Here is a 26,949-nt window from a genome sequence, read left to right on the forward strand (position 1 = left end):
TTTTTTTCTGGCACCTTTCTCCCCTTCATTTTTCTGTCAAATGGTTTTCTCATCAAGATCTGTTAACAGGCAGACTGTTCCGTGAGACGGAAGCCAATGCACTCTTATAGAGAGCTTTAATAATGTTATAAAGCAGGGGTAGTCAAACTGCGGCCCTCCAGATGTCCCTGGACTACAATTCCCAGGAGCCCCTGCCAGCATTTGCTGGCAGGGGCTCCTGGGAATTGTAGTCCAGGGACATCTGGAGGGCTGCAGTTTGACTACCCCTGTTATAAAGCAATTAATAGGGCAAATAGCTCTGTGAGAGGTGCTGCTTCAGCCAGGACAAAGTGTAATTCCTCCCCTCCCCCCCGCCCATCCGAGGTAGCTTGGACCTTCCTCTGTCCTCTGCCCTCCCATTGTGGGGCTTCAAGGCAAGAAGGGGAAGGCAAAAGGTCTTCTCCCCATCCAAGTTATGACACAGCATGGGGGGCTCTGGTTGGTGGCAGGTACATTTGCTCCTGCAGATAGCGTGGTGGAAGAGCTCCGTTTTGTAGGCCCTGCGGAATTGTTTTCAGTCTGGTGGGGCCCTGATGTTATCTGCCCTTATCAAAGCAAATGAATGCATGAATGAAATAAATGGGGCAATTTTAGGAGAAAGTTTGTACTATATGAGGTTTTTTATGCTGTTTCCACTAGACAGTTGTCTTGCAAAAGACCCATAGGAACAAGCAGGAATGCTCCCTGTTTAATGTTGAAGTGGGAACCACAATGTCTTAAAGAGGTGCGTGTGTTTAGTGTTTAGAGGCAGTTTCAAAGCTGCTATCCCAGTTTGCGATTTCTACAGTGAGGGGTGCATGTGGGACACTAATGCTGCTCTAGGTACCGTGTGCAATTTCGTTAACATAGCCGACAGACACACTGCAGAGTAAAGCTATAACTCCATAAATTGTGCAACCTGCTCTTGCATTTTCCACCTCACCGTGATGCTTACTTCCTCAGGACAGTATACATTTCCACAAGCACCTCAGACCTAAAATGTAAGGAATGGTTCTTCTGAAGCCTCAGCTGTCACTGCTTCTGACGTTGTCTTGGCTGACAGCCGGCCCAGGACAGGCACCCTCCTACACCCCTCTGCAGGCAAGAGTGCTCCACAGGCATACCTGCGTTGGGCAATAGTGCCCATGTCCAGGTCTATGTTTCCTTCTGTCAGAAATGCATTCTGTACATCCTGAGGGGAAGTGACTCTTGCAAGCGAGTGAGGAAGTTCAGCAGCCTCTCTCCCTCTCTCTCTCTCTCTCTCTCTCTCTCTCCCTCTCTCTCTCCCTCTCTCTCTCCCTCTCTCTCTCTCTCTCTCTCTCTCTCTCTCTCTCTCTCTCTCTCTCTCTCTCTCTCTCTCTCTCTCCCTCTCTCTCTCCCTCTCTCTCTCCCTCTCTCTCTCTCTCTCTCTCTCTCTCTCCCTCTCTCTCTCTCTCTCTCCCTCTCCCATTCATCCATCCTCTCTCTGGGCATCATTGCCTGCATCAAGCCAGTTTTTGTGCTACATCCCATCCGAGTGCTTGACCTGGGGTAACCCTTTGCCACTTAAATAGCTTTGGCCATTGAGTCTTCTTCCTCTTCCCTCTCCCTGCCAAGGGGTCCGAAACATCTGGTTGAATACTCCTGGGAGTACAGTTAACCATTACTCCATCCCCTTTCTGGTGTAAAACATTTCACCACAAAGTCCACTCACTTTTCAGAATATTTTTCTTCAGTTTTACGCAGGCGGTATTAACGTTCATTCCTTAGGAGAGTTGCTCAGGGTGGTGTCTCCAGCAATTGAAATGGGGGCGGCAAGAGAGACATCTCCAGGAAGGACGGGGTCTCCTTGCCTGTTTACATCAGTCACATGAGTTGCCGTTGTTGCGATTGTGTCATTAGTCATGTGACAGAGCCTAATAATCAGATGACCAATCCAGCCACTGGAGGGAAGGCCAATTTCTCCCCCCCCCTTTTTTTTTTTATCCACCTTGTTCAAGCAGGAGGAGACACAGGAGCAGAGGCAGCTGGACCAGTGAGCCTTGTGTGTACAGATGGCAAGGAAGTAGAGTCAGGTAGGGGATGAGTGCTTCAGTGCAGTTCGGCCACCACAGCAATCACCGACGCCCGAGGCAGCCATCGCCACTGCATAGAGGAAAGAGGTGGCATCAGCGCACCAGCTGGCGGCCGCACGCAAACACAGCTCTGTGCCTGTGTGTGGCTGCCAGCTGGCACTCTGGCACCAGCCCTCTCTTCCGCACCGCAGCGCTGGCCGCCTTAGGCTTTGATGATCGCCAAGACAGTCAAACCGTGCCGAACCACTCACCCCTAGTCAGGACAGCAGAGATGTGCTGTGTTCAGGGGGGAGTACTCTGAGGGGGGGGCAAAACTGGGAAAGTCGTGGCTGAAAGCAAACAATAGGTATGGGCAGTTGGCAAGCCGGCTGTACGAGGAATGAACGTTGGACAACCAGTGTTTGTTTTGAGGCCAAGCTCATATATTTGGGCTTGGGAGAGGAGTGACCTGAAGCTTCAGAATTAAACCAAAAGAGAGAGCTCCTCTTCCAGGTCTATCTCAGTCTGGATAATAATTTTCTGACATTCTGCCTGAGTTTGTTCAGCATGCACTCTGGTCATTCCTAAAGTTCTTGGGGCCTTTTCCTTTAGAATTGTTCTGTACTTTCAAACTTAGAAATGGATAATCGTAGCAATTCGTGTTCTCTCTTACTCCCGGCTGCCACAAATCAACGATTTTGAAGCTGGAAGACCTCCAAGCTCCTTAATAGGGCAGGCTCCAAGTATGAGAAATCTTATTTAAGGAAAATTGGCATAAATAAAGTATGAATATTTCACAGAGAGTTACATTACAGCTTGGACTCCATGTGACCCATATATATCTTGCAAAAATTTCAAGGAAGTTAAACCACAGATGCAAAGAGTTTCCCCTGTATAGTGTTTTTCCCCACCATGTGAACTGAGTGAGAGTAAGAACTGAGTGCATACTTTCTGAAAGTAAGAGAGCCTGTCCATCTGGCTGGTGTACCGTCTCCACTGGCTGGCCTGTCGGGCCTATTTGAGGTGGCTGCTGCCTGGGCATTGCAACACCCAAGGCTAGCGCTGCCATGGCAACGCTAGGGCTCTCAGAAATGGTCACCAGCCCTACCCACCAAGCTGGCCACACCCTTGGCATGAACTTCACTGCAGGAATAGGAGTGGGACAGGTTGCAATGAAGCAGGGCCACCATGCTTTAAAGGCCGAGCTCTCTATCCCATCCCCTCCCCTGATAGGCGAAAGCACATTTTCCCCCTGCTCATGGAGACTTATGGGTTCCTGAATGCTCTGCAGGACCCGGGCCTTCCTAACGATGCTTTAGATGCAATGGTTGACAATGGGAATGACCTCATGCCAGCCCCCATCAACAGAATCATTCCCGGATGTCCTCTCCACCTCGCCACAAACCAGCTCCCTGGTATATAGAGGAGCTGCGTGACAAAAGAGCGAGTGGAGACAACCAGAGTGAGCTTGGAGAAAGACACATGATGAAGCATCGAGAACATCCTGTGGGATGTTTATGACAGCCTATGAGATGGCAGTGGAATCTGCAAAACATGCTTCCATTGCATGCTTCCATTGCATCCACCAGCTCATGGCCAGCACAATTGTTCAAAATAGTTCAGTCTCTAACAACTCTCATTGAAGGGCACCAAATTAATGACCAATTCACTACAAAATATTTGCAAGCTTATTCACAGATAAAATCTCGATGCTCTTCCACGACCTTCCCTTCCCCAAATCTTTAATACAGTAATGGAACTAGAGGCCCCTTGGCCGTCTCCGAGAGAGGGATTCAATGACTTCAGGTGCCTGTGGCAGGATGAAGTTGATTGCCTGCTAGCTTCCATGAGCCCCACCACTTGTCCACTTGGCCCCTGCCCCATCATGGCTCCTGAACACAAGTCACAAAAAGTGGGCTGAAGGAGGCAGTGGGAACTCCATTACTGAAGAAACCATCACTGGACCCTCAGGACTTGGTTAGCTACTGCCCCATCTCACACCTGGCATTCCTGGGGAAGTTAGTGGAATAAGCGGCTGTGAACCTGGATGAAGCTTCAGCCCTTGACCCTTTCCAATACAGCTTCTAACCTGGCCACAGGGTAGAAACAGCGGTGGTCACCCTGATGGATGACCTTCAGGGGTAGTCAAACTGCAGCCCTCCAGATGTCCAAACTGGAGAGCCAGTTTGGTGTAGTGGTTAGGAGTGCGGACTTCTAATCTGGCATAGGTAAAGGTAAAGGTAAAGGTATCCCCTGTGCAAGCACTGAGTCATGTCTGACCCTTGGGGTGACGCCCTCTAGCGTTTTCATGGCAGACTCAATACGGGGTGGTTTGCCAGTGCCTTCCCCAGTCATTACCGTTTACCCCCCAGCAAGCTGGGTCCTCATTTTACCGACCTCGGAAGGATGGAAAGCTGAGTCAACCTTGAGCCGGCTGCTGGGATCGAATTCCCAGCCTCATGGGCAAAGCTTTCAGACAGCTGCTTTACTATGCGCCACAAGAGGCTCTAATCTGGCATGCCAGGTTCAATTCTGCGCTCCCCCACATGCAACCAGCTGGGTGACCTTGGGCTTGCCACAGCACTGATAAAGCTGTTCTGACCAAGCAAGAACATCAGGGCTCTCTCAGCCTCACCCACCTCACAGGGTGTCTGTGGTGGGGAGAGGAAAGGGAAGGCGACTGTGAACCGCTTTGAGCCTCCTTCAGGTAGAGAAAAGCGGCATCTAAGAACCAACTCTTCGTCTTCTTCTTCTACCCCAAGGCAGTTCGATGCTGCCAATACTTCTAGACTGGACAGCATTGACCACGAGCTTCTAGACTTGACAGCTTCTGGGAGACTGCTGTGTGGACAGAGTTTGAGCACAGAGTATGGGAATGAACATAAAGATACCAGAGTGTCTATCTGTCTGTTTATCTATATATCTATCAAATTTATATTCCGCCCTTCCTCTAGGGCCCATGTGCTCCTGCTGCATCAGACCAAAGCAACTCAGCTACTCACCTGGACATGCTTCTTAGTTTGAAGTTGGGGAATTTCAGCAGCAAAAATCTAAAATAAAATAGCAGGGCAGTGTGGTTGTTGGAGCCAGCTGTGCGTGGTGGCGCACACTGGAAACTTGGTTGCGCAAAAGCAGGTCTGGAAGAGAGGCTGTCTTCGCGCTGCGCCCCAGGAAAAAGGAAATCAATCTTTGCTCATCTCATGACCGTTCTCCAGGTGTTGCTTTTTGTAAAAGGAAGGTCTGGAATGACCGTGACATAAATCATAAGCAGAGATCGGTGTCTGCTTTGTTTCTGCAAGGAGCTCCGTGTGCATGGCCACTGTAGGAACTTCCATCGACAGCCTGTGTGTCTGCTGCTCGCCCCTAGAATCAGATGTCCGCTTCCTCACATTCGGAGTCCCTGGCACCTGATCTCTGTTACATCTTGCTGGCGTCCTGGCCCGTGCCACCTTCGTTCTAGTTCTTGACAAGATATTCTCAATGTTGTAAAATACTAATGTCTTACTAAACAAAGGCTACAATACGACAGACACTTTCCTGTCACCCTCCTTAAGGTACTTCTCTCCACACAGAGTACAAGGGATAGGGAACACACACTTTCCTCCCCAAAGAGCTTGCCAGAGTTTGGTTTTGAGTACAGCAGGTAGAACTAGGCGGTGGGTCCTCTAACCTCCTCAGAAGGAGCCCCCAAAGGGACTCTCCATGCACTTCCCACTTAATGCCCTCGAAGAAGACTGTGCCAACGAATCTCCACTATTTCATGGTGACTTCCACCTCGGCACGTCCTAAGCAAGACAGAAGCAGATCAACCCCAGTCTTCCTGGGTCGTCTCCCATCCCAGTACTGTCCGCAGCTGGCCCTGGTTAGATCCCAACCTCGGACAAGCTTGGGTCACAGGTTCAGGCTGCTGCTCCGGCTTCCCAGAAAAGCACGGAGCTGTTGCTCAAAACCAGGGGTAGTCAAACTGTGGCCCTCCAGATGTCCATGGACTGCAATTCCCACGAGCCCCTGCCAGCATTCGCTGGCAGGGACTCGTGGGAATTGTAGTCCATGGACATCTGGAGGGCCGCAGTTTGACTACCCCTGCTCAAAACTCAGGGTGCCCTCTCTTCTTAGACGAGGAGACGAGATATTTCAGGCTATCGAAAAGGACTTCATATTTTCATATTATTTGCCATCCCCTGTCAGGCCAAGGAATGAATTGTACTTTTAAATGTTAGGTAGGAAAAATCCCATCACTGGCCTGGCGCGGGCCGCCAGCTTTCTTTAAAAAGGGGCCTGCTGGTGAGGCTGCCAAAGGCCTCCTCATTGGCCTGCGTGCCTTTGGGAAGCTGCAGCCTGGGCTGACAGCGGGGCCGGTTTCAGGAAACCACTCGTCAACTATTTGCTTCTTTATTGCACAAGTTGATATTTGCTCTGTCGATACCAGGAAAGGTCTCAACAGCCTTCTCCAAGATTAACAGTTTCTTTGTCATGGGAGGGAAAAACTGATATTGTAGGAACTGTAAAAATAAGTGCCCAATCTCTGTAAGCGTGCTTTTATCGGAGAGATGGGGTGATTTAGATTTTGTAAGTGCTCCCTTGCCTTTTGATGTATTTAAGCTGACTTTGGATCTGAGCATTGTTCAAATGTTTAGATAAGTGACATGATCTATAAGATATGCTGCGAAAGATGTGGGAACTGCCATCTTTCCCAGTATACTAAATCCCAGCAGGCAGGGATTGTCTTTGCACCCAAACCATTTGTTGCAGGGAAGGGCAAATAAAGGAGTAGTTTAATTCAAGCATTCAGTCTTAGCAAGGTTTCTATGATGTCCAGTTCATTATTCCTTCAATAAAGAGGTTTTTTTTAAATAAACAAAGCCTGTTCATTGGGAGTAATGAAAGGGAGGCTCCCATGGCTCAGCACACAGGATCCTGGCAGCACTGGCAGGTGGATCGCCTGTGGTGGTCTGGATTTCCCTGGAGATTTGTTGAAGTTGTAAGAGAGGCAGTAAACTGGGCCAGAAAAGGCCAGCCTAGAATAGATCGATATAGATCTAGATTGCCTTTAGTGGCCTAGGAATCAGCGGCTGACCGCATTAAAGGTTGGACCAGACACTGCAGACAGACTGCAGGTGGCCTTTGGGGGCCTTGTCCATTGTTTTTGGTGGCTGGCTTGCAGCCCACCAGGAAAGCTCAGGAGGTCTGTCAAACCCCTGTCTTGCTGCATGCAGGCTGCATTTGCCTCCTTGAGAAGCAGCTTCTCGGTGTGGTTGAATAAGCTAGGTGTGTCTTTTTCTTTTTTAAAACACGAATTCTTTTTTGTTTCTTACATCTTTTCAGGTGGACTTTGAACAGCTTCAGGACAATTTATGTCAGATGGAGAAGCGTTGCAAAGCATCATGGGATCACCTGAAAGCAATAGCCAAGCATGAAATGAAACCAACGCTGAAGCAAAAAATGTCTGAGTTCCTTAAGGACTGCGCAGAACGAATAATAATCCTCAAGATCATCCACAGAAGAATCATTAACAGGTACCACGTCTGGGAATAGGAATCTGCGGATGAGCATTCATCATCATCATCATCATCTTTATTTTTATATCCCACCCTTCCTACCCTCAGGATGGGTAACAACAATTAATAACAATAATGTCTTTAAAACAGGATAAATACAGAGCCAACTCTTCTTCTTCTTTAAAAACATTCTGCTCTATTTAGCCCCCAAATAAATTCAGGTTTTGATTTGGGAGGGGCTGATCTTTCCAGTCCCCTCCCAGTTCATGGCAGTGAGGCCAGAATTGGTTGGAGGTTTGCCTGCCAGGGCCCCGACCACATGCCTGGCGAAACAGCTCTGTCTTGAAACCATTTTGCTTCCTTTTTGTTAGCATTGCCCACCTTCTTCTCCTCAGTAGCTGCAGGGAGAGCAATTTTGGCTTGGTTGCCTGGAAGTTTCACCAAGGGGCACCCAGCAAAGCTGTCTTCCGGGTCATTTCTGGTTAGGACTTGTTTGGGAGACCCCCTCAGGAAGTCTGGGGTTGCTCCACAGAAGTAGCCAGGGACAAACTGCTTTGAAAACCCCATAAGGGGTCGCCATAAGTCAGGTGTGACTCAGCACTTTCTACCACCAAGTTAAGGATCTAGAGTTGCAGGTCTCAGTAGTCAGATCTAAAACTGATTAGCGGCAGCAGAAGGCACCTCCCACTGGGTGGGGTGAGACAAATGTGAGCCATACATGTGCATAGCTGATTTCTGACCCGCTGGGATCTGTGTCACAGAAGCTGCAGCCGAGTTGATCTCTGTTGGTTACAATTCAGTTAGAAGAATGGGGGAAAGGTAGACTGGGAGTTGCCAGAAGTGGCAGCCCTGAGATTCACTCTCATACCCAAATTAGAAGAATCTCTGTATGTTGGCTGTTCATTGGACGGGCCTTAAGATCTTCCTAAAAAAAACTTTATCAGGGTTTTACTTTTGCAGGTGGAAGAAGCCATAGCTCAGCAACAGCACATCTGCTTGGCCATTCAGGGCCTCCCAGGTCCAATCCCTGACTTCAGCAGTTTGAAAATGGCCAGGCAGGAGGAGATGGGAAAGACTTCCACCTGAGATCCTGGAGAGCTGCTGCCAGGCAGAGGGGGCAGTTCTAGTTCAGTATGTTCGTTTCAGAAAGGGACCACAGCTCAGCAGTAGACCAGCAGCTTGGCATGCCGCCCTTGATAGTGAGTGGCATTAGAGAAACACAAAATGAAGTTCAAGAGGGACAAATGTAAAGTTCTGCATTTAGGTAGGAAAAACCATCTACACCAGGGGTAGTCAACCTGTGGCCCTCCAGATGTTAATGGACTACAATTCCCATTTGCTGGCAGGGGCTCATGGGAATTGTAATCCATTAACATCTGGAGGACCACAGGTTGACTACCCCTGATCTACACCAATACAGGATGGGGGACACTTGTCTTGGCAGTAGCATGTGTGAAAAGGATCTAGGAGTTGGTAGACTCCAAGACTCCTAGGTGTAAACTACACTGAGCTTTTATTCCAATCCCAAGTCAATTCAGTCCCGTTTCCGTTTGGATTTTGGGCAATTTAAATTTTCTTTCTGCAGCAAGAAGGATTGATCCGGAGTGACCCTATCTTTATTGTGCAATATCTTGGAGTGCTTTTAATGCTCAATATATTTTTAAATCGCATTGTTTTGAATCTGGGCTCTCCTCTGTGGTAGGGAACCCATGATTGGCCACAGGTGGTCTTGTGACAAGCCTGCCTTAAAGGAGAATCCCCTAATTTCTCTCAACTTCTGTTGGTCTTGGATTTTTTTTCTGATTTCTTCGATCCTCTCCCCACCCCTTCAAGAAAACAAAGAAAGAGTCTCCATTTGCCTCCCCCCCCCTCTTCTGAGCCTCCCTAACCATGTGCAGAACACTTTCCTGTTTCAATGGGGAGGGGGGGAAGAGGAAGACTCGAGTTCAACGCGATCTGGATTCAACAGGATTGACAATGGAATAAACAAAGTAAGTGCAGACTCTGCCCTAGTGTGACTCCTAGTAGGCTCCTAGTAGACTCCTAGTCAGCAGTGTGACCTGTTGGCTAAAAAGGCAAATGGGATTTTGGGCTGTATCAAACGGAGTATCGTGTCCAGATCACAGGAGGTGATGGTACCACTTTACTCTGGTTCGGCCTCACTTGGAGTCCTGTGTTCAGTTTTGGGCACCCCAGTTGAAGAGGGATGTAGACAAACTGGAGCATGTCCAGAGGAGGGCAACAAAGATGGTGAGGGGTTTGGAGACCAAGACATATGAAGAAAGATTGGGGGAGCTTGGTCTGTTTAGCCTGGAGAGGAGACGACTGAGAGCGGATCTGATAACCATCTTCAAGTATCTAAAAAGCTGCCATGTAGAGGATGGAGCAGAGTTGTTCTCTCTTGTCCTGGTGAGACGGACCAGAACCAATGGGATGAAATTAATTCAAAAGAAATTCATCTAAACCTCCAGAAGAAGTTCCTGACAGTTAGAGCGGTTTCTCAGTAGAACAGGCTTCCTCGGGAGGTGGTGGGTTCTCCATCTCTGGAGATTTTTAAATAAAAGCTGATTCTGTGAAGGTTCAAGGGAGTGGCAGGTGACAGTGGATGAGCGATAGGGTTAGAACCATAGAATCATAGAGGTGGAAGGGTTGTGAGTGTCCTGCATAGCGCAGGGGGTTAGACTAGGTGATGATCCAGGAGGTTCCTTCCACCTGTATGATTCTATCAGAAAAACAGGGAATCATAAAGCAGCTCAGATAATGCAACAGCATTCTACAACGGTGAACCTGAAGTTCATCAGGGCCAGAGATCTGGATTTTATAGCTTCCTCTGTGAACTAGCAATGCTTTCCTTCTGTGTGGTTAGCCTGGAAATCGTCATTCTTTTTGTCTAGACATTTCAAAACGTCCTCACAGTCTCTTTGAAGTCCAAGTAAGACAAACAAATTAAATTTAAATATAAGAAGTATCCCCCCACCCCCACCCCTGGCATTTTTTGTTTGCTGCAAAGCTAACAATTGAACACAAACAGGGTCCCATTAACTATTTGACCGTCTGTGGGGGGAGGGAGGCATCTTCGCTCTTCTGAATTGTTGTGATGTTATGTTTTTGATTACAAGCTCTGGCAAGGATGTTGAATGGACGGCATAAGAGTGACTGGAGGAAAAAGGAAGAATGTAACAAGCTCATAGTCCGTGCTTATTAGACCGACCCTCGTCTGTCCTGGTGAAAAAGTCGGCTTGGAGAGATTTCACAGGAGGGAAACTACAAAGGATAATTCATTCTGTTTTCCCAGGTTCCACTCGTTCTTGTTATTTATGGGCTACCCTCCTTACACCATCCGGGAAGTGAACATCAACAAGTTCTGCAAGATCATTAGTGAATTTGCCCTCGAGTATCGGACCACCAGGGAACGGGTTCTGCAACAGAAGCAAAAGCGAGCCAATCACCGGGAGAGAAATAAAACCAGAGGGAAGATGATCACAGATGTAAGTGGCAAATTCCAACTCAGCCCCTGACATTGTGCAAAGCTTGGCTGCTGGGCTGTTGCAGGCCCCTCACTCTGGCCGTTCTGAGAACCGGAAGCGGCTCATGGCCTCACCTGTTGGGGATTCAATGGGATTTGGCGACCTTTGGTAAGCTCGCACTAAAGCCAGAAGCTCCCTGGGCCCAGAGAGGGAGAGTCCCTTTCTGTACCAGGAGGTTGTTCCACCCAGGATTTATCAGTTGGCTTTCCCACCTCCTTTGTGAAGAGAGATTCTGGGAGCCGGAACCTCCCCCTGTCCCCTGCCTTCTTCTGCCTGCATCTCCCCGATCCCCAGCCACAGTTAGACATTCTGTCTGCCCTAACATTAACTGCAGGTAATACAAACCAGCTTCCAGCCGGGTTTCCATACTTCGGATGAGAATTCAGGGCCTCCGGGGGAAAGGCATGGTTTGAATTAGGGACTTTTCATTGCATGCACGGAGTATTAATAGCATTAAAACAGACCTATGTGTTTAGTATTGCATAGAATAGGAAACGATTCTGTTTCTATCTGACAATAAATCTAGCAGGAATGATTCATTTGGGTTCAGAAACGATATCAGCTGATAAGGATTGCTGACCTGGCTGAGGTTCACAGACGACTTTGATTTAAAAAAGGGGAAAAAACAGCCCTGGATTACTTTTCTCTGTGATGTGACCTTTAGAAGTCTCCGGAGTTTTTCAGATCTTTTAAGCTCGCGCTGTTTCTCTCAGTCCAAATGAAGTGTAAAGAAGTGGCAGCGCTTCATAGAAGTTTCCAGTTGTCTTAGAAAGGCTACTCTGGCATCTCGATTAGAGGGATGCAGAGGCCTCATCGCACACGGAGCCTCCTCTGAGCGGGGCTTTGGCGTCCCTCCTGGCCTGCCTCGTGGCCCACAGTACAGAGCGCCTGAGGACAACACACACCAGCAGGAAGGCTGGGCTTTAGATCTGGGGACTGCCTGTCTTGTGGCTACGGCGTCCCAGGTATCTGTCATTTGACGGGCGTTAAGAGTCCCAAGATGTATTGTTGCTGGATGAGTTTTCTTTTAAATCCAGACTCCCATCAAGAGCCTGGTTTTCCCGTTCCCTTCACAGTGTGGTGTAGGTGTGGCAAAATGCATCTCTCCCCTTGCCATGACAATGATTGGCGCATGGATATTAGGCTGCCAAGAAAAGGGACAGTCCTGATGGATTGTACCGAGAGCTTTCTCCCCCCCCCCCCCATGCACTATGCAGAGTTAGGGCCATTCCGCACCAGGATCTCTGTAGCAAATTGGTTGCGGAACGAAAAAACGCCATTTTAAATAGTGGAATTCGTCGTTATTCCACTATTTAAATACCTGGCTTTGTAGTGGAATCCAGTTGCGTTTCTATCGTTTCCCACATGTTTCCAGTCTCGGCAAAAATCGCTAGCCAGGAAGCGATATTGCTGAACTTTGTCCCACCCCTGGCCGTCAAGCAGCCAATGGGCGGCCGTTATCATGCTCTTAAAAAGCCCCTTTCCCTTTAAGGAAGGTTTTTAAAAAACACACACACACACACGTTGCAATGAATCTGCGTTGATTCGTTGCAACGGAGAGACCCATCTAGCTAGCAGGTGGTGTTTGAGCTGCCGTTTCATCGTTGCCACAAAAAAAATACCCCCCCCCCCACACTGCGCGATTTTCGGCCGAAAATACAGTGAAAATAAAGGGAAAATAAACCAGCAAACGGGGCTGTGTGTTGCTTCATGCTTGGTGACTTAAAACAGCTCTGGGAAGGGACTGCAGCCAGGGAAGCCTTGCTGGGTAAATGAAGGCTTGCCGGTGCGTCGACCTCTGCTTGCTCCGAGAAAAAAAAAATGGCGATCGCTTCGCCGGAAGATCAGAGGAGAGAGCCAGGGGGAGGGACTTTGCAGAAACCGCAACAATGGTAACGCACAGAACTTTCCTGCTAGTGTTGCAGATTGGTTGCAGGAGTGTAGCGCTTTCCGGAGGGTGAATCCACTTTTTGGGATTTCCCTATAAGCGCTACAACGAAGCGCTTTTTGCGGATTGGTTTCAGGAGTGTTGCAGATTGTCAATGACGTTGTGCATAACAGCAAACCAGTAGCGATTTCAATTTGTAACCATTGTGCTATTTTGAACGAGTGCGGAATGGCCCTTATAATCCATGGATGTACTAAATGACTCGGCTTTTAATTTCTTATTCTGCCCTTGTGCTCAGCAAGGCATCTACATTTTAAGATGATCCGGGCATTTCAGCATCTAATCAACTCCAAAATAATACATTGACTGCTGGAGGAGTTGCCTTGGGCCCTGATCCTAGGGCTTTGTCCTGTAAGCATCCTGGTGGACCGCTGCCGCTAGATGGTCGTAGGGCCCCGTTGCTCCTTTGGCCTTCTGGGAAGAGGCTGTGGAGGAGGGAAAATCCGAAGCCCCTCCCTGATCCAGTGGCCCTCCAGCACCCCATGGAACTCAGGAAGCCCGTCAAGAGGCTGAGAGCACAGAGACAGGGTGGTAGTGCTCAGAGTACTGGAGATGAATGGGGACTGATGCCCAAGCTGGAGAGTCAGAGGAAGTCTGACCCAGGAAAAGTGCTGCTGCTCCACGTGGACCGTCCAGGGCTCAGCACAATCTGTTCTATTCAGCCAGAACCGGGGATGTGAGCTAAGATCCTGACTCTGCCATAGATCCCTCCCGCCACCTCGCCCCCTAACAGCCAGGGCAGGATTCTGCAAAGAGGAAAGGATGTTCTTTCACCCCTGCCGGGCGAGATTCCTTAAGGCAGGGGTAGTCAACCTGTGGTCCTCCAGATGTCCATGAACCTCAATTCCCAAGAGCCCCTGCCAGCAAATGCTGGCAGGGGCTCCTGGGAATTGTAGTCCATGGACATCTGGAGGACCACAGGTTGACTACCCCTGCCTTAAGGGATCTGGGAGCCAGGAGGGAAGTTTCTAAGCAAGTCAGCATAGACACAGGTGCGAGCCAGTGAGGGACACAGTGCAGAGTACTCCAGGAAGGTGCTTCTGCCAACCTCCCAGGACCTCCCTGGGAAAAGGGCTCAGGTGAGTGAAGGGCTCCAATCACACCAGGCTAGACCACCAAACAGGAGGAGCAGGCACAGCTTGAACCCGCTCCTCGCACCCTGCAGGGCCCATAGGAACAAAGCCGACAGTGGGGCATTTGGCCTCCTCCACAGGCCCTGGAATTAAAAGGAGCCGCACATACCGGGGCTGGGAAGACTGCACAGAACATCACAGTGTTGTGAGACAGTCCAGGTTTGGTTCAGGCCCTGAACAGGTGGCCTCTCCGGACTCCACTGGTTTTGCACTGAGCCTGCCCCTTGGGCTGCCTTTTCATCCCCAGCAGTCCTTCTTCCTGTCCTGCAGCATGCCTGGTTTGCCACCGGCCAGCAATGATTTGTTTTTGCTGGCGAGGAAGAGGCTTCCCTGGAGATGCGTATGCAAAGGGAGCAGACCCACCACGGGTTCCCTCGCAGGAGGGAGGGATGCCTTTCCCTGGCACAGGCCCAGAGCAAAACAAACAGCTCCCTGGTGAGACATCCCCGTAAAAAGCAATGTTTGCCAGCCATCCGCCTGTCCCCCAGCGAGCCTTTTCTTCACGTTCCCTGTGCTCAAAAGGCCATAAAAGACAAAACAAATCTGGCTTCCATTGCTGGTTGTGAATATTTCTGGAATTAAAAAATGGATGGGTTTTGGATAAAAACAGCAGCTTCAGCCAGAGTTTGTTACTGTCACTGGGCTCAGTACAACAAACGTTACATGACAGTTAATAATAATAATAATAATAATAATAATAATAATAATAATAATAATAATAATAATAATAATAATATATTCATCAGTATATTATTGGGGTGGTTTACAACATATATGAAAACATTCACCATCAACATTTAAAAGCACCTTAAAATTAAAACTCCCAACTCTCCCTACCCCCCCCTCCCCATCTTCAGTCTGGATTGCAAGATTGGCAAGGAGGCCCACATAATGTTAAGCGGCCTTAAACTCAACAATGGGCCTGGCAGAAGAGTGCCATCTCACCGACCCCACAGAACTGTGAGAGCTCCCAGCCTCATGGGCAAAGCTTTCAGACGGCTGCCTTACCACTCTGCGCCATAAGAGGCTCAGCGTTGTCATAACCCATAGACAAGAACAATTAGAGACCAACCAAGTTTAATTCCAGGCATAAGCTTTGGTGTTCATTCACACGTCTTCAGAACATTGGTTTTCTCTTCCAAAACGCTCCTTTTATGTGTACTTACGTGTAAAGTTCACTTATGCCCTGTTGTTTGTGGGCACCTGGAATGCATACTTTCCAGAAAACTGTTACGACAGTAGCCCTCTCATGGCGACCTTCTCATCCGTGCCACTTCCGAGTGACTAGGTGCTGGCTGTTTTGCTTGTCTCTTGGTGGTGTCGGAAGCACACAGTCCCAAAAAGAGATAGGGACAGGCAACAGGAAGGAATGAGAGAGACACGGCGGTTATTTAACATTCCCCTAGCAAAAGAAAAAGGGGGGGAGGATTAAGCAAGATTAAGACAGAGCCTAGATCCACAGAGCTGTACCCATAGGACTTCCAGGACTACCCATATCTCAAGAGGACTTAGCGACCCCCCAGGACGTGCAGGTGTATGAAAATCAGGGGGGGGGGGCGAGGAACAGAACTAACTTGCCAAAAGAATGAGTTAGGTTCCTCAAGATGAAATATTGTTCCCGGCTTGCCTTCCCTTGTTGATCCTCATGGCATCTCCTTGTTGGCTCCTGTCTGGATGGTGCTACGTTTCCTAAACATTCTTCTCTGTCCTTTTCTACCCTGTCCTCTGTCTCCTCTGATAGACGGATGAAGAAGATGACATGGAGGTATGGTTCTGTCCAGAGCATGTCCTTTTTAGGTCTCCGGTGTGCTGTGAGATCCCCTGGCAATACAGACAGCGCAATAGGCATCCCACACCATGCCTTTCATGGCTCTGCCTCCCCCCCCCCCCCCCGTAGTGCCAGGACTCCCCATCGGCTTCCTGCCAGCATGATGACGTCATCTCTGCTCGGACACCGCATGGCAAGGCTGAGCATGGGCGGTGCGGGGGAGGGAATTCTTAACCACCTGCTGAGAGATGCTCATCTGCACATTTCACCATCTCACAGTAGCATTTACTGTAAGTTTGCTGGAGGAATGTCAGTCACCATGATGCCCTGGATGAAGTCATTTCCCAACTGGGTGCTGTAGGAGAATTGCTGGTGCGCTATAAGACATAAAGAATGAATGGGAGACTCAGGAGATTTACCTACCTTCGGGGGGGGGGGTCTCCCTGTGAGTCACCTCCCTTCCCTTGCATCTCTAGAGACCCTTAAAGCAGTGACCCCTGAAGACAGGTGGGCCTGATCCCTCTGCTGCCAGGTAGCACGTGAGCCATTTTCTAAGGGCCCACGGTCCCAGGAAGAGACACAGGAGCTGAGCATCACAGGAAGCGGCTTGATTAAGTGTGGACTTGACCATGGGGTGTCGTGAAGGTTTGCTTTTCCGTCTGTAGCTCGTGATCTGTCCACACTCAGCCACTAAGCACAGTAAAAAAAAAGTGCTCCCTACTCCCAGAGGAAGCCACCAGTCCAGCTGTGCAGCAAAGACACCCGGCTTGCCTCTCCGCTGTTTCCGGCTGACTTGTGGAGTCCCCGTTTCAAGGAACTGCACAAGACAGCCGGAAACGGCTCAGCAACAGGGAGCAGGCTGCTTCCCATCCCTCAGCCGTATTTTGGGCCTTCTGCAAGCCGCGTGGGAAGGGACTGGGCCACCAATCACATTTTTCCAGTTCACGCCCCCTTCGGCTGTAAGCAAGGGCATTCCTCCTCCTGCTCCTCCTCTCCGTTTTTCTGTCGAACGGTTACTGACTCGCCCTCGGTATTCGATGGGCCTTGGAGGGCAACAGGCAGGTTTAGCCGCCCTGAGATGAGGGTGTATGGGGCAGGGTGCCTGCCTGACGGGTTCCGTCTCTATGGATGGCTGTGCTCAGGTGGGCAAAGGTCCATCGAGGTCACGCATAGGTAAGAATCCCGCAGTGCACGGGCCCCGTGTCCTGTTGCCGTCTGACGTGTGTTTCCTAACAAATAACTTTGCCGTGACTGTGGATTTCTTAATCATTGCTAACTCTGCCTGCTTAAAACTGCATCAGAGGAGAGCTGTGTTCATCTGCACCAAGCCATCCCGATTTGAGTCCAGGAGTGTCTTAGACAGAGACCAAAAAGAGTTTTTGGAGTCTGAGCTTTCTAATGACATCTCATGAAGGAAGCTTTGATTCTTGAAATCTCATGTTCCACAAGACCCTGCTGGGCCCTAAGATGCTACTGGGTTCCAAAATGCAAGCTCTTTTCCTTAACTGTTCTCATTTGGGGTTCTACTAAATAATTAAAGTAACCTACTTGGTGAGTTTGTCCTGAAGATCGTTGTGGGGGTGGTGTCTGAATCTGCAGGCCTAATTTATTTTTATTTTAATATTGTTTTTGCAGATGTGTTTTCCAGTGTTCATTTTCAGTCTGTTTTCCCTGAAAAATTTAAATGGTATTCTGCACAATTTCTGAAAGATTAGATCAGCTTTAAGATCAGCTTTACATGCCCAGAGGTGGGCCAGTAATACAGATGTGTATATATATGTATAATAAAACTGTTTACTTCGCCTCAGAAACAAAACGTTCTTATACCACGTCTGAAACTTGGGCTTTGAGCTCTACCTGCTTTCAGGAAAAGTTGCTTAAAATAATTACTCTTTAAAACATTTCCTAGTCAAAACAGTCAAGGCCACAGAAGCAGAAAATAGAACATTTTCTTATTTAATGTTAACCTTTAAAGCCAGACGATAGCAAACTTTAAAACATATCAGTCCTGCTATTAAGCAATGAAGCTCAGTGAAACGGCACGGGAGAGTGACAATAATCAGTGACCGTTGGTCACTGGCAGCGAACACTGGCAGGGGCTCATGGGAATTGTAGTCCATAGACATCTGGAGGGCCGCAGTTTGACTACCCCTGTACAGTCTCCCATCTGTGAGGACACCAGCCAGGCCTGATAAGTAGGGTGGTCAATTCAGAGTTGGGGAATCCCTGGAGCTTTGCGGGTGGAGCCTAGGGGGGGTTGATGTGGGAAGGGAATGGACCTCAGTGAGAATTCGGAACAGGGTTCAGCCTCCGAAGCAGCCATTTCCTTCAGGGGAACTGATCTCTGAGCCAGCTTGGTGTCGCGGTTAAGAGTGGCAGCTTCTGATGTGGAGAGCCTAGTTGGACTCTCTGCGCTTCCACATGCAGCCAGCTGAGTGAACTTGAGCGAGGTGCAGCTCTGTCAGAGCTCTTTCAGCCTCACCTATCTCACCAGGTGTCTGTTGTAGGGAAAGGAAGGGAAGGTCATTGGAAGCTGCTTGGAGACTCCTTTAAGTAGTGAAAAGCAGGGTATAAAAACCAACTCTTCTTCTCCTCTGTGTATATCTACTTGCCTGTTTAGCTATCTAGCTATATGTTTTACAGTTTGTCTGTCTTGTGTATATGTCTGTATGTGTATGTCTATTGAGCTCATTTATCAATATGTCTTTCTATTTGTAAACGTATCTACTTTGCTGTGTGTACCTGTCTGTTCCTCTGCCTTATCTAACTATCTGGCAATCTGTTGACCTGTTTGTTTTCCTCTTCCAGTCTGGGAAGTTCTCCTGCAGTTCTCCCACACCTCAGAACCAGCCACAGGGGCTGCAGTATGCAGAAGATGCAGCAGAGCATGAGCACATGAAAGCTGTCTTGAAGACTTCGTCTCCAAGTGGGGAGAATACCAGCATGCTAGGAGGGCGCACTCGAAGCAGAGCTAACCGCGGTAACCTTCGGCAACCTGGCCCCCGTCAGGTTTTGCTGCTGCTTTTGTTGTTGTTGTTACTTGTTCTTCCTTGTCACACATCTGGAACTGTCAGGGGATCAGACTGGTTTGCACAGCCTGTGCTGCGGACATGAGACAGGGGAAGAGAGCCAATGCTGTTTGTTTGTTTGCATGTTCTCACACTGGCTCTCAGAGCAGTGGAGATGAGTAGGACGATCATGAAAGCGCCCATTTGTGCTCCTGTTGCTGGGGTAGGATGCCATCTGCTAGGAGAAGACTAACGAGGTGAGCAGCATCTCAGTTCATCCGTCATGTGCCCAGTTAACATTTTTATGGAGATGTCTGAATTTGAGCTAGTGGATTTTCTGGCTTCTGCCTTAACGTAATCTCTCCCAACTGTGGGTCCAAAGCAGTTCCAGGTTCTCCTCCTCTCCTCCTCCCCCTCCCAGCAGTCCTCTCTGAGGTGTATTTGTTGTTGTTGTTAGGTGCGAAGCCGTGTCCGACCCCCCGCGACTCCATGGACAACGATCCTCCAGGCCTTCCTGTCCTCTACCATTCCCCGGAGTCCATTTAACTTTGCACCTAATGCTTCAGTGACTCCATCCAGCCACCTCATTCTCTGTCGTCTCCTTCTTCTTTTGCCCTCAATCACTCCCAGCATTAGGCTCTTCTCCAAGGAGTCGTTCCTTCTCATGAGGTGGCCAAAGTATTTGAGTTTCATCTTCAGGATCGGGCCTTCTAAGGAGCAGTCAGGGCTGATCTCCTCTAGGACTGACCGGTTTGTTCGCCTTGCAGTCCAAGGGACTCGCACGAATCTTCTCCAGCAACAGAGTTCAAAAGCCTCAATTCTTTGACACTCGGCCTTCCTTATGGTCCAACTTTCACAGCCATACATTGCAACTGGGAAGACCATAGCCTTGACTAGATGCACTTTTGTTGGCAGGGTGATGTCTCTGCTTTTTAGGATGCTGTCTAGATTTGCCATAGCTTTCCTCCCCAGGAGCAAGCGTCTTTTAATTTCTTTGCTGCAGTCCCCATCTGCAGTGATCTTGGAGCCCAGGAAAATTAAATCTGTCACTATCTTCATTTCTTCCCCATCTATTTGCCAGGAATTGAGAGGGCCGGATGCCATGATCTTCGTTTTCTTGATGTTGACTGAGGTGTACTAGGTTTCTTCTATTGCTATTAGTGGTGGCTCCATTATTTATTTATTTATTTATTTATTTATTTATATTTTTATACCATTGTTCCCTACGGCTCTGGATGGTTTACATAAAACATTTTGGAACATTTACATAAAACACTATCAATTTCAATATAACAAATAACAAATTACATTTGGGTTTTATTTTTATTATGAGATGATGATGATGATGATGATATGCCTTAAAACAGATTTTAAACCAGTAGAAAAACAGGGTGCCATTTTTTAAAATAAATGTTTTGCTTGTTTAGGCTTACTGTGTTCAAGGCAAGTCCATTGTAGATCAATTTCGTTCCCACAACGTCCATTATACCAGGAGCAGAATAGCATTTTGATTTAAGATAAATTGTGCTATTTTCTCAACCTCAGGGCATTTTTGCCCAGAAAGCACAAGTGCAGGGATTCCTCTGGACCTGGGACCTGTTCTGCAGTAGTTCCCAGATACTGATGTCCTTAAACCTTTGTCACTATTTTCACCTGCTGAAGCCATTAGAAACCAATACAGGTGACCCCATAACACAGCAGGTGCAGTGGTGGAGACCTCTGCCTTGTCTTTCCCAGGCCGTGCCGGCTCGTGGGCTGCTAGCAACGACGACTCCCCCAATGCCACTGATGATGCTGCCGATGAAATCATGGACCGCATCGTGAAGTCTGCCACGCAAGTGCCCAGCCAGCGCGCAGTGCCCAGGGAAAGGAAGCGATCCAGAGCAAACAGGAAATCACGTAAGCAGAGCTAGCCGTTTTGTGCTGGTCTGTTGGGCCCTCTGTGGGTTTGGACCAACAGTGGGGTCAAAACAAATGTGTTAATGGCATGACCATTTATAAAAAAAAACCATCATCAGTTTGTCCAAATTGCAAAAGTTGGGTGGGACGTGGTCATCAGAGATCATGTTCTGGTAAGAATACACATAAAAGATGGTACCCAGAATTAAATGTGTTGGGCTTAGAGGTGCCATGACTGATTTTGTGCTGCTGCTTCCAACCAGCCTGGCTACCCACCTTAGTCTACCCAATAAAAAGGTTTGTCTTCACTTGAGCATTCTGTGACACCTTCATGCTTCATGCCTTGAACCTGTTGTTTTTGTTGCGTCCAACCACAAAATTCTGTGTGTCTTGTCAAACTAGTACTGGCTGATACAAAACCCAACAATTGAAATGTTTGGGGAATTGTACTGTCTGTTTAAGAGTTGAGCTAAATGTAGTCCAGGCTACCGTTAATGGGTTAAAACACAAACCACCCCACCCCCGGAACTGATTTCTGAGCCAGCAGACTAGAAACGCCACAAAAAGTCCACAACAACTTAGACGGGTTATGACTCAGTCATGAGCATAAGGGCATTTATGATGCTGCCTGTCTTATCCTGAGTCAGATTATCGGTCTGTCCAGATTATCCCCCCCCCCCAGCTGTCCTGGGCTCTCCATGTTCCCCGCAGAGGTCTTTCTTTCTCATTGAAGTGGCCGGGATTTAACCTGGGACTTACACAGGCCAGGTAGATGCTCTGCCCCTGAGCCATTTGGGAATTGCATGGAGTAAATGTTTGGATGGAGAAGGCAGGCATTCCAGCCATGCCCATAAGCTCATACTGGCTTGCTTTCTGTCCAGGGGCAGAATAGGCTCCAGTTTTTAGCAGTGCAAGTCCCCTGACCTCACCCCAACTACCCCTCCACACCCACTTGCTTGTCCAATGCCTTATGGTGCCAAGGTTTCTAGGTGCCTTCGGCCTCTCTAACTTAACCCTTTTGTGTGTGCATGCCTAGTATATATGTGAATATTTCAGCAGCTTGCCCTGGTTAAATATTTCTTCAAGAATCTGCCTTCCATTCTTCTCTCCTCCCACATATTAAGGTCCCCCATATGTTCTTCATCTCTGCCAGGCCCCTTGTTCCCAGGAGAATTGCTCGCCCGAGCAAAATGAGAGAGTAATAAAATGCTGTGCCTTATTCCACTGAGCTGGTTTTCATTTGCGCTTGGTGAAAAATATCAACAAGGATTAAGGTCTCAGTAAATGTTTAGACTGAGGCTCTTTCCACTGCAAATTGTAATAAATCCTAGCTCTCTCACCAGCTTGATTATCGGAGTCTCAACGCAACTCTTAGAGCAGGGGTAGTCAAACTGCGGCCCTCCAGCTGTCCATGGACTACAATTCCCAGGAGCCCCTGCCAGCATTCGCTGGCAGGGGCTTCTGGGAATTGTAGTCCATGGACATCTGGAGGGCCGCAGTTTGACTACCCCTGCCTTAGAGTGAGCAAAAAGTTGGCTCCAAAATGGGTGTCTTCCTCAGGTGCTTAGGAGGAGATGCTCGGAAAGTTCTATGAACCTGAAATGTCTGACCAGATACGGAACTTCATCTAGAATGTTCCATCCAGCATTGCTCAGGAGGCTGCTGGGCCATTACTCACAAACTTCTATACGTCCAAATGCATTTCAATTATTGGGTGGGCCTCCCAGCAGAGTGGGGTTTTATCATGCCAGTTTGATCAAGATGAGATGGGATTTTGTCCTCTTGGCACAATGACAAGAACTAAGTTAGAGACCAGTGGCTCCTTTAAAGCCGGCAAGGTTTTATCCAAGGTATAAGCTTTCATGTGCATGGGCACTTCTTCAGATCTATTGAAATGGAGGTTGCCGGTCCGTACGAACAGGGCGAGGGCGAGCAGCAAATTAGCATAGAGCATAATGGAGGTCTTTAACAGATGCCAGGACCACACTGGACTAACAAGTTCAGTTTAATTCGTCGCCATTTGGTTGGGTTTAATTCCAGGGGAAACACAGTGAAGGAAATAAATATATAAAAATTGGAGATTCACGGGCGGATGTACCCTTCTTAACTGCAAAATGCTGAGAGTAGACCCTGCTACTTTCAGCAGCCCACAAGAAAATCTTGATGGCATCTGAGGAAGGGAGCTTTGACTCTGAAAATGTGAATGTGAAATCTGGAATGTGAAATCTGGAATGTGAAATCTGGTCTGCTTTAAGAGAAAGGCATTTGTCCTCCCTCTTAATAGGTCATGTGAATTTACCATCTCAAAAAATTGCTTTTCCTCATAGATGAGGACTGTAAAACAGCCTTGTACCAGTCGCTAAATATTTAGCTGCAATGATTGCCTTTGCTTGGATCTTGATCTGTTAAAGACAAGAGTCAAAAGAGCAAAAATCCATGGAGATAAGAATGATCGACAGTAAGCAGCAGCAGCCATTTTGTGACTGGCTACACACAGCACAGTGGGCACAGAACACAAAATGGCTGCTGTAGCGGGTGGAGCCAGCCACAAAATCACTGCTGCAACAGCCATTTTGTGTCCTGCGCTCACTGTGCTGTGCCAGGATGCGAAAGATGCCTGCAAGCAGGAAAAGGTTGGAGACCCCTGCCTAGAACAGTCCTTTACAGCAGTGGTCCCCAACCTTTTTATCACCAGGGGCCGGTCAACACTTGACAATTTTACTGAGTCACGTGGGGGGGGGGGGTAGTCTTTTGCCGCCTGAGCCCCTGCTCCACTTGCTTTCCCACCGGCTTCCCTGACTTCCCGCTGGGGGGCGCTGCCAGCAGCAGCTGCGCAGTACCACACCAAGGGGGAGCCCCAGCCACAGCGGCCACTGGAGAGCACCAAAGGTGAGCTGGTGGCCGAGTGGCAGGGCAGCCCCCGAGGCAGCAGCCGGGGAAGAGGACAAGGAGGAGCCGTGGCCCAGTGCTGACTGATCCACGGACCGGGACCAGTCTCTGGACCGGAGGTTGGAGACCACTGCTTTACAGTACAGATGAATCTCTGGCTGCTATACAGAAGCTTACATCTGGAGCGCTACAAGCTACATTTAGCTATTGTTAGGATGACCTTATATTCTGTCAAGAGATTCTTTTATAAAGTTGAAGTTGGTCCCAAAATATTAAAACCATTGTCCCTTGAAAAAGCTATAAGGCGAAACGCGTTGGGACTTGTGTGAAATTATAAAGAATAAAGAATTACTGAAGATGGAAGACTCTCTATAAGTCCATTTTGGATATTTTATTGCCCTATTGGTTCCCCAGTGCATCTACATTTCTTTAAATCCATACCAACATTCCTCTCGCATAAAATGTCATCTTGGGAAAATAATGCTCACGGTTGCCGTTTGCTTGGGGATATTGCTGCCGTGCATCTCCCATCAGCATCACAGTCCTTTTCCCTCTTCTCTTTTCTGGCCACAGTAAGGAGGACGCTAAAGAGCGGGCTGACCCCAGAAGAAGCCAAAGCGCTGGGTCTGATGGGCACTTCGGAGATGCAGGTGTGACAGCAGCCTTCCCAGCAGAAAAGGTTTCCTCGCACACGCCACCGAGGCTGCCGACGGCCGTTGGGCATAGCGTTCTCCTGCCAGGCCCACCCTCTGCTCCTGATATCCCATTGTCTCCTAGGTCCACGTTCATAACACTGAGGCAGGCCAAACAAACAAGTGAAAAAGGCAAACAACAGAAAGGGTTAAAGCAAAACCTGTGTAGGTGACCCTGATAAAAGTAAGGGCGAGGGAGGATTCTGGAGATTGCATGGTGCTTGTTCTGTCCGACTTCATGGATGTGGCTCCTGAGGTGTTCCCGTGGGAATGTCTTGCTGAGTGTGGGAGGTGTTCTTCTTCTTCGTTCTCCTTGTGGCCAGTTGTGGGAATTGTGGAGTCGTCTGTCTGTTCCAAGGGCAGGCCTCTAAGCAGGCAAACCAACTTGTGCAACAGTTACTGCGACCCTCCAGACAACAAGGTGGCTGAGCAGAAATGCACCCTTCTTTTTATCTTTCCACCAAAGAATGTAAAAATGTATGTCTACTTGTGTATATACCGTCTGAGTGTCTCAGTGTGTGTACACATATACATATACAGGTCTACCTACAGAGTCCAGGTGCCTTCAATTTTCACTTATTCTGTCCTGGAAGAACGGAAGTCCTCTTTTATGAGGGCTCCTTGTTTTCCTTCTGGTGGAGTGCCACTAGGGCATCTCACACGCTTGTGCACAGCACGTTCTGTGTAGTAGCACACTTGCACAGGGATTGCACAGTTTACCTCCTGTCACTCAGCTGTAGAGATGAATGTATGCTCCATAACCACAGTATGCCAGCAGTCAGCTCGAAAGGTTTCCAGTGCCGTTTTCCTCAGCCTTTGACCCTTCTGCCCCCCATGCAGTGCGGGGGAGTTGTCCATGTCCATCCACTTTCATTCTCTACCCAGAGACTGCAGCTTAAAAAATGCAGCTGAGAGACTATTCTTCCATAGCCCAGTCCAAGCTGATCTTGGGCTTTCCTGCGAACAACATTTGTCTTGGAAACTCTGATGAACTGTGCTAATTCTGTGCCGTGCCATTCAGCTTGATGAGCGCAGGAGCAAAAGGGACATTTCTGCACCGTAACATACCTCTGAGTCAAGGGCACTAGGGATTGGGCCCTGTGTTTGTAACACAAGAGGCCCTTCTGCCCATAAGACGACTGTCGCTTCTTCTGGGGAAGCCCAGCCCCAGCCTTCCCGTAGGAAGCCAGAGAGTGGCATGCTCACCAGTGAGGAAATGGAGCAAATAAGGCCCCAGGTGCCAGCAGCTCCTTCACTGGACCGCAGGGTTGTGTCCCATGATGGTCTGTAGCCGTCTCCTGTGTGGGTCCGTGAAAGCCCCGCTGCCTGCTGCTTCCTCAGGGATTCTGGATGAAGCCTGGCTGGGATGCCCTTTGGGCCGGAACACTGAAGAGAATGGAATTTATTTCAGAAAACTTTTGTTTATTTCTAGAATATGGGATTAGGCTTTGGTGGGGGCATTTTGAAACTCAAGCCATTAGAGGGGAAAAAAATCCCCTTTCTCTTCAGTGTATACTAGAAATTATTGTGAGTTTCTAAAATTAAGAAAACACCCAGAGATGTTTTCTAGGGCACCCTGTTTGGGCATCAAGCACTAACCCTGATGCTCTTTCTTCAGCAAGAAACGCCCCATCCTGAACTGTTTCTCCTTCTGACCTCCCTGCCACCAAAACTCCCTGCCTTCGTCCTAAGCACTTACAGAGGAGGGGGGAAGAATAGGGGACTGGGTCACTCCCCATCGCTGGTGAAAATAATGGGAGAAAGGCAGCTGTTATATCCCTTACGCAGGAGAGCAGAGAAATCCTAGCAGTTCTTCTGAGATAAATGTTCTGGAGGGTTCATTTTTTTTCTGGCACCCCTAGGGTTATGAACCTCTAGGTGGGGGCTGGAGGTCTTCCAGAACTATGTTGTCTCCAGACATCAGGGATCAGTTTCCCTGGAGGAAAAGGCAGCTTTGGAAGGTTGCTCTCATGCCCCCCCCCCAGCACAGGGAGAGTCTGGTGTTTCTTTTCCCCACCCTGTCTTTCCAAGCCAAAGCAGTGTGCGTGCATGGGGGGAGGAGGGAATTATTTACACCATTTAGGTGACTCGGGTCCAGTCATGTCCTGATAGGCCTTGAGGGCCTGGTTGTGTTCCCTAGCATTGTATTGTACACAAGTTGGATTTGGGAGGGGTTTGCTAGTTCAGCCTCTCGTACCCTCCTGCTGGGGTCACAATAAAGGGCTGAAATAAACTCCCGGGGTCCTGCAGGTCTCTGAACCCACACGGATCTTGCAGAAGGAGCCGTCTCCGTTCAGTGGGAATGCAGCAAACGCAAGATAATAGGTGCCCTCATCTTCATCATTGCTAGGAGTGTGCGTGAAAACTGGACAGTGACGAAAGCTGCCAGGAGGAATGTGGATGCCTTTGTCATGTGATGTCGGAGGAGAGTTTTATGGATCCTGTGGAGCACTAAAAAGACAACCAAAAGGGTTCTAGATCAGGTCACCCCTGATCTGTCCCCGGAAGCTAAAATGACTAAGCAGAGGCTAGTGTG

General features: G+C 48.7%; 1 protein-coding gene across 5 annotated transcripts in view; it reads left to right on the forward strand.

Annotated features, from left to right (window-relative positions):
• FHOD3 (formin homology 2 domain containing 3) overlaps window positions 1-26,646 on the forward strand; it is a 194,728-nt gene extending 168,082 nt beyond the window's left edge. For 4 of the 5 annotated variants that reach the window (XM_077304679.1, XM_077304682.1, XM_077304681.1 and 1 more), the window contains 6 exons: window positions 7,377-7,567; window positions 10,845-11,037; window positions 15,899-15,922; window positions 18,734-18,905; window positions 20,671-20,832; window positions 24,295-26,646. In XM_077304679.1, coding sequence (XP_077160794.1) covers window positions 7,377-7,567; window positions 10,845-11,037; window positions 15,899-15,922; window positions 18,734-18,905; window positions 20,671-20,832; window positions 24,295-24,377 — 825 coding nt within the window. In that variant the 3' untranslated portion in view covers window positions 24,378-26,646. The remainder of the gene's footprint in view (window positions 1-7,376; window positions 7,568-10,844; window positions 11,038-15,898; window positions 15,923-18,733; window positions 18,906-20,670; window positions 20,833-24,294) is intronic. The other variant, XM_077304680.1, reaches the window with a different exon arrangement.
• The last annotated feature ends 303 nt before the right edge of the window (window positions 26,647-26,949 follow it).

The sequence above is a fragment of the Paroedura picta genome, chromosome 11 (genome assembly GCF_049243985.1).
Source record: "Paroedura picta isolate Pp20150507F chromosome 11, Ppicta_v3.0, whole genome shotgun sequence".
Classification (NCBI taxonomy): domain Eukaryota; kingdom Metazoa; phylum Chordata; class Lepidosauria; order Squamata; family Gekkonidae; genus Paroedura; species Paroedura picta.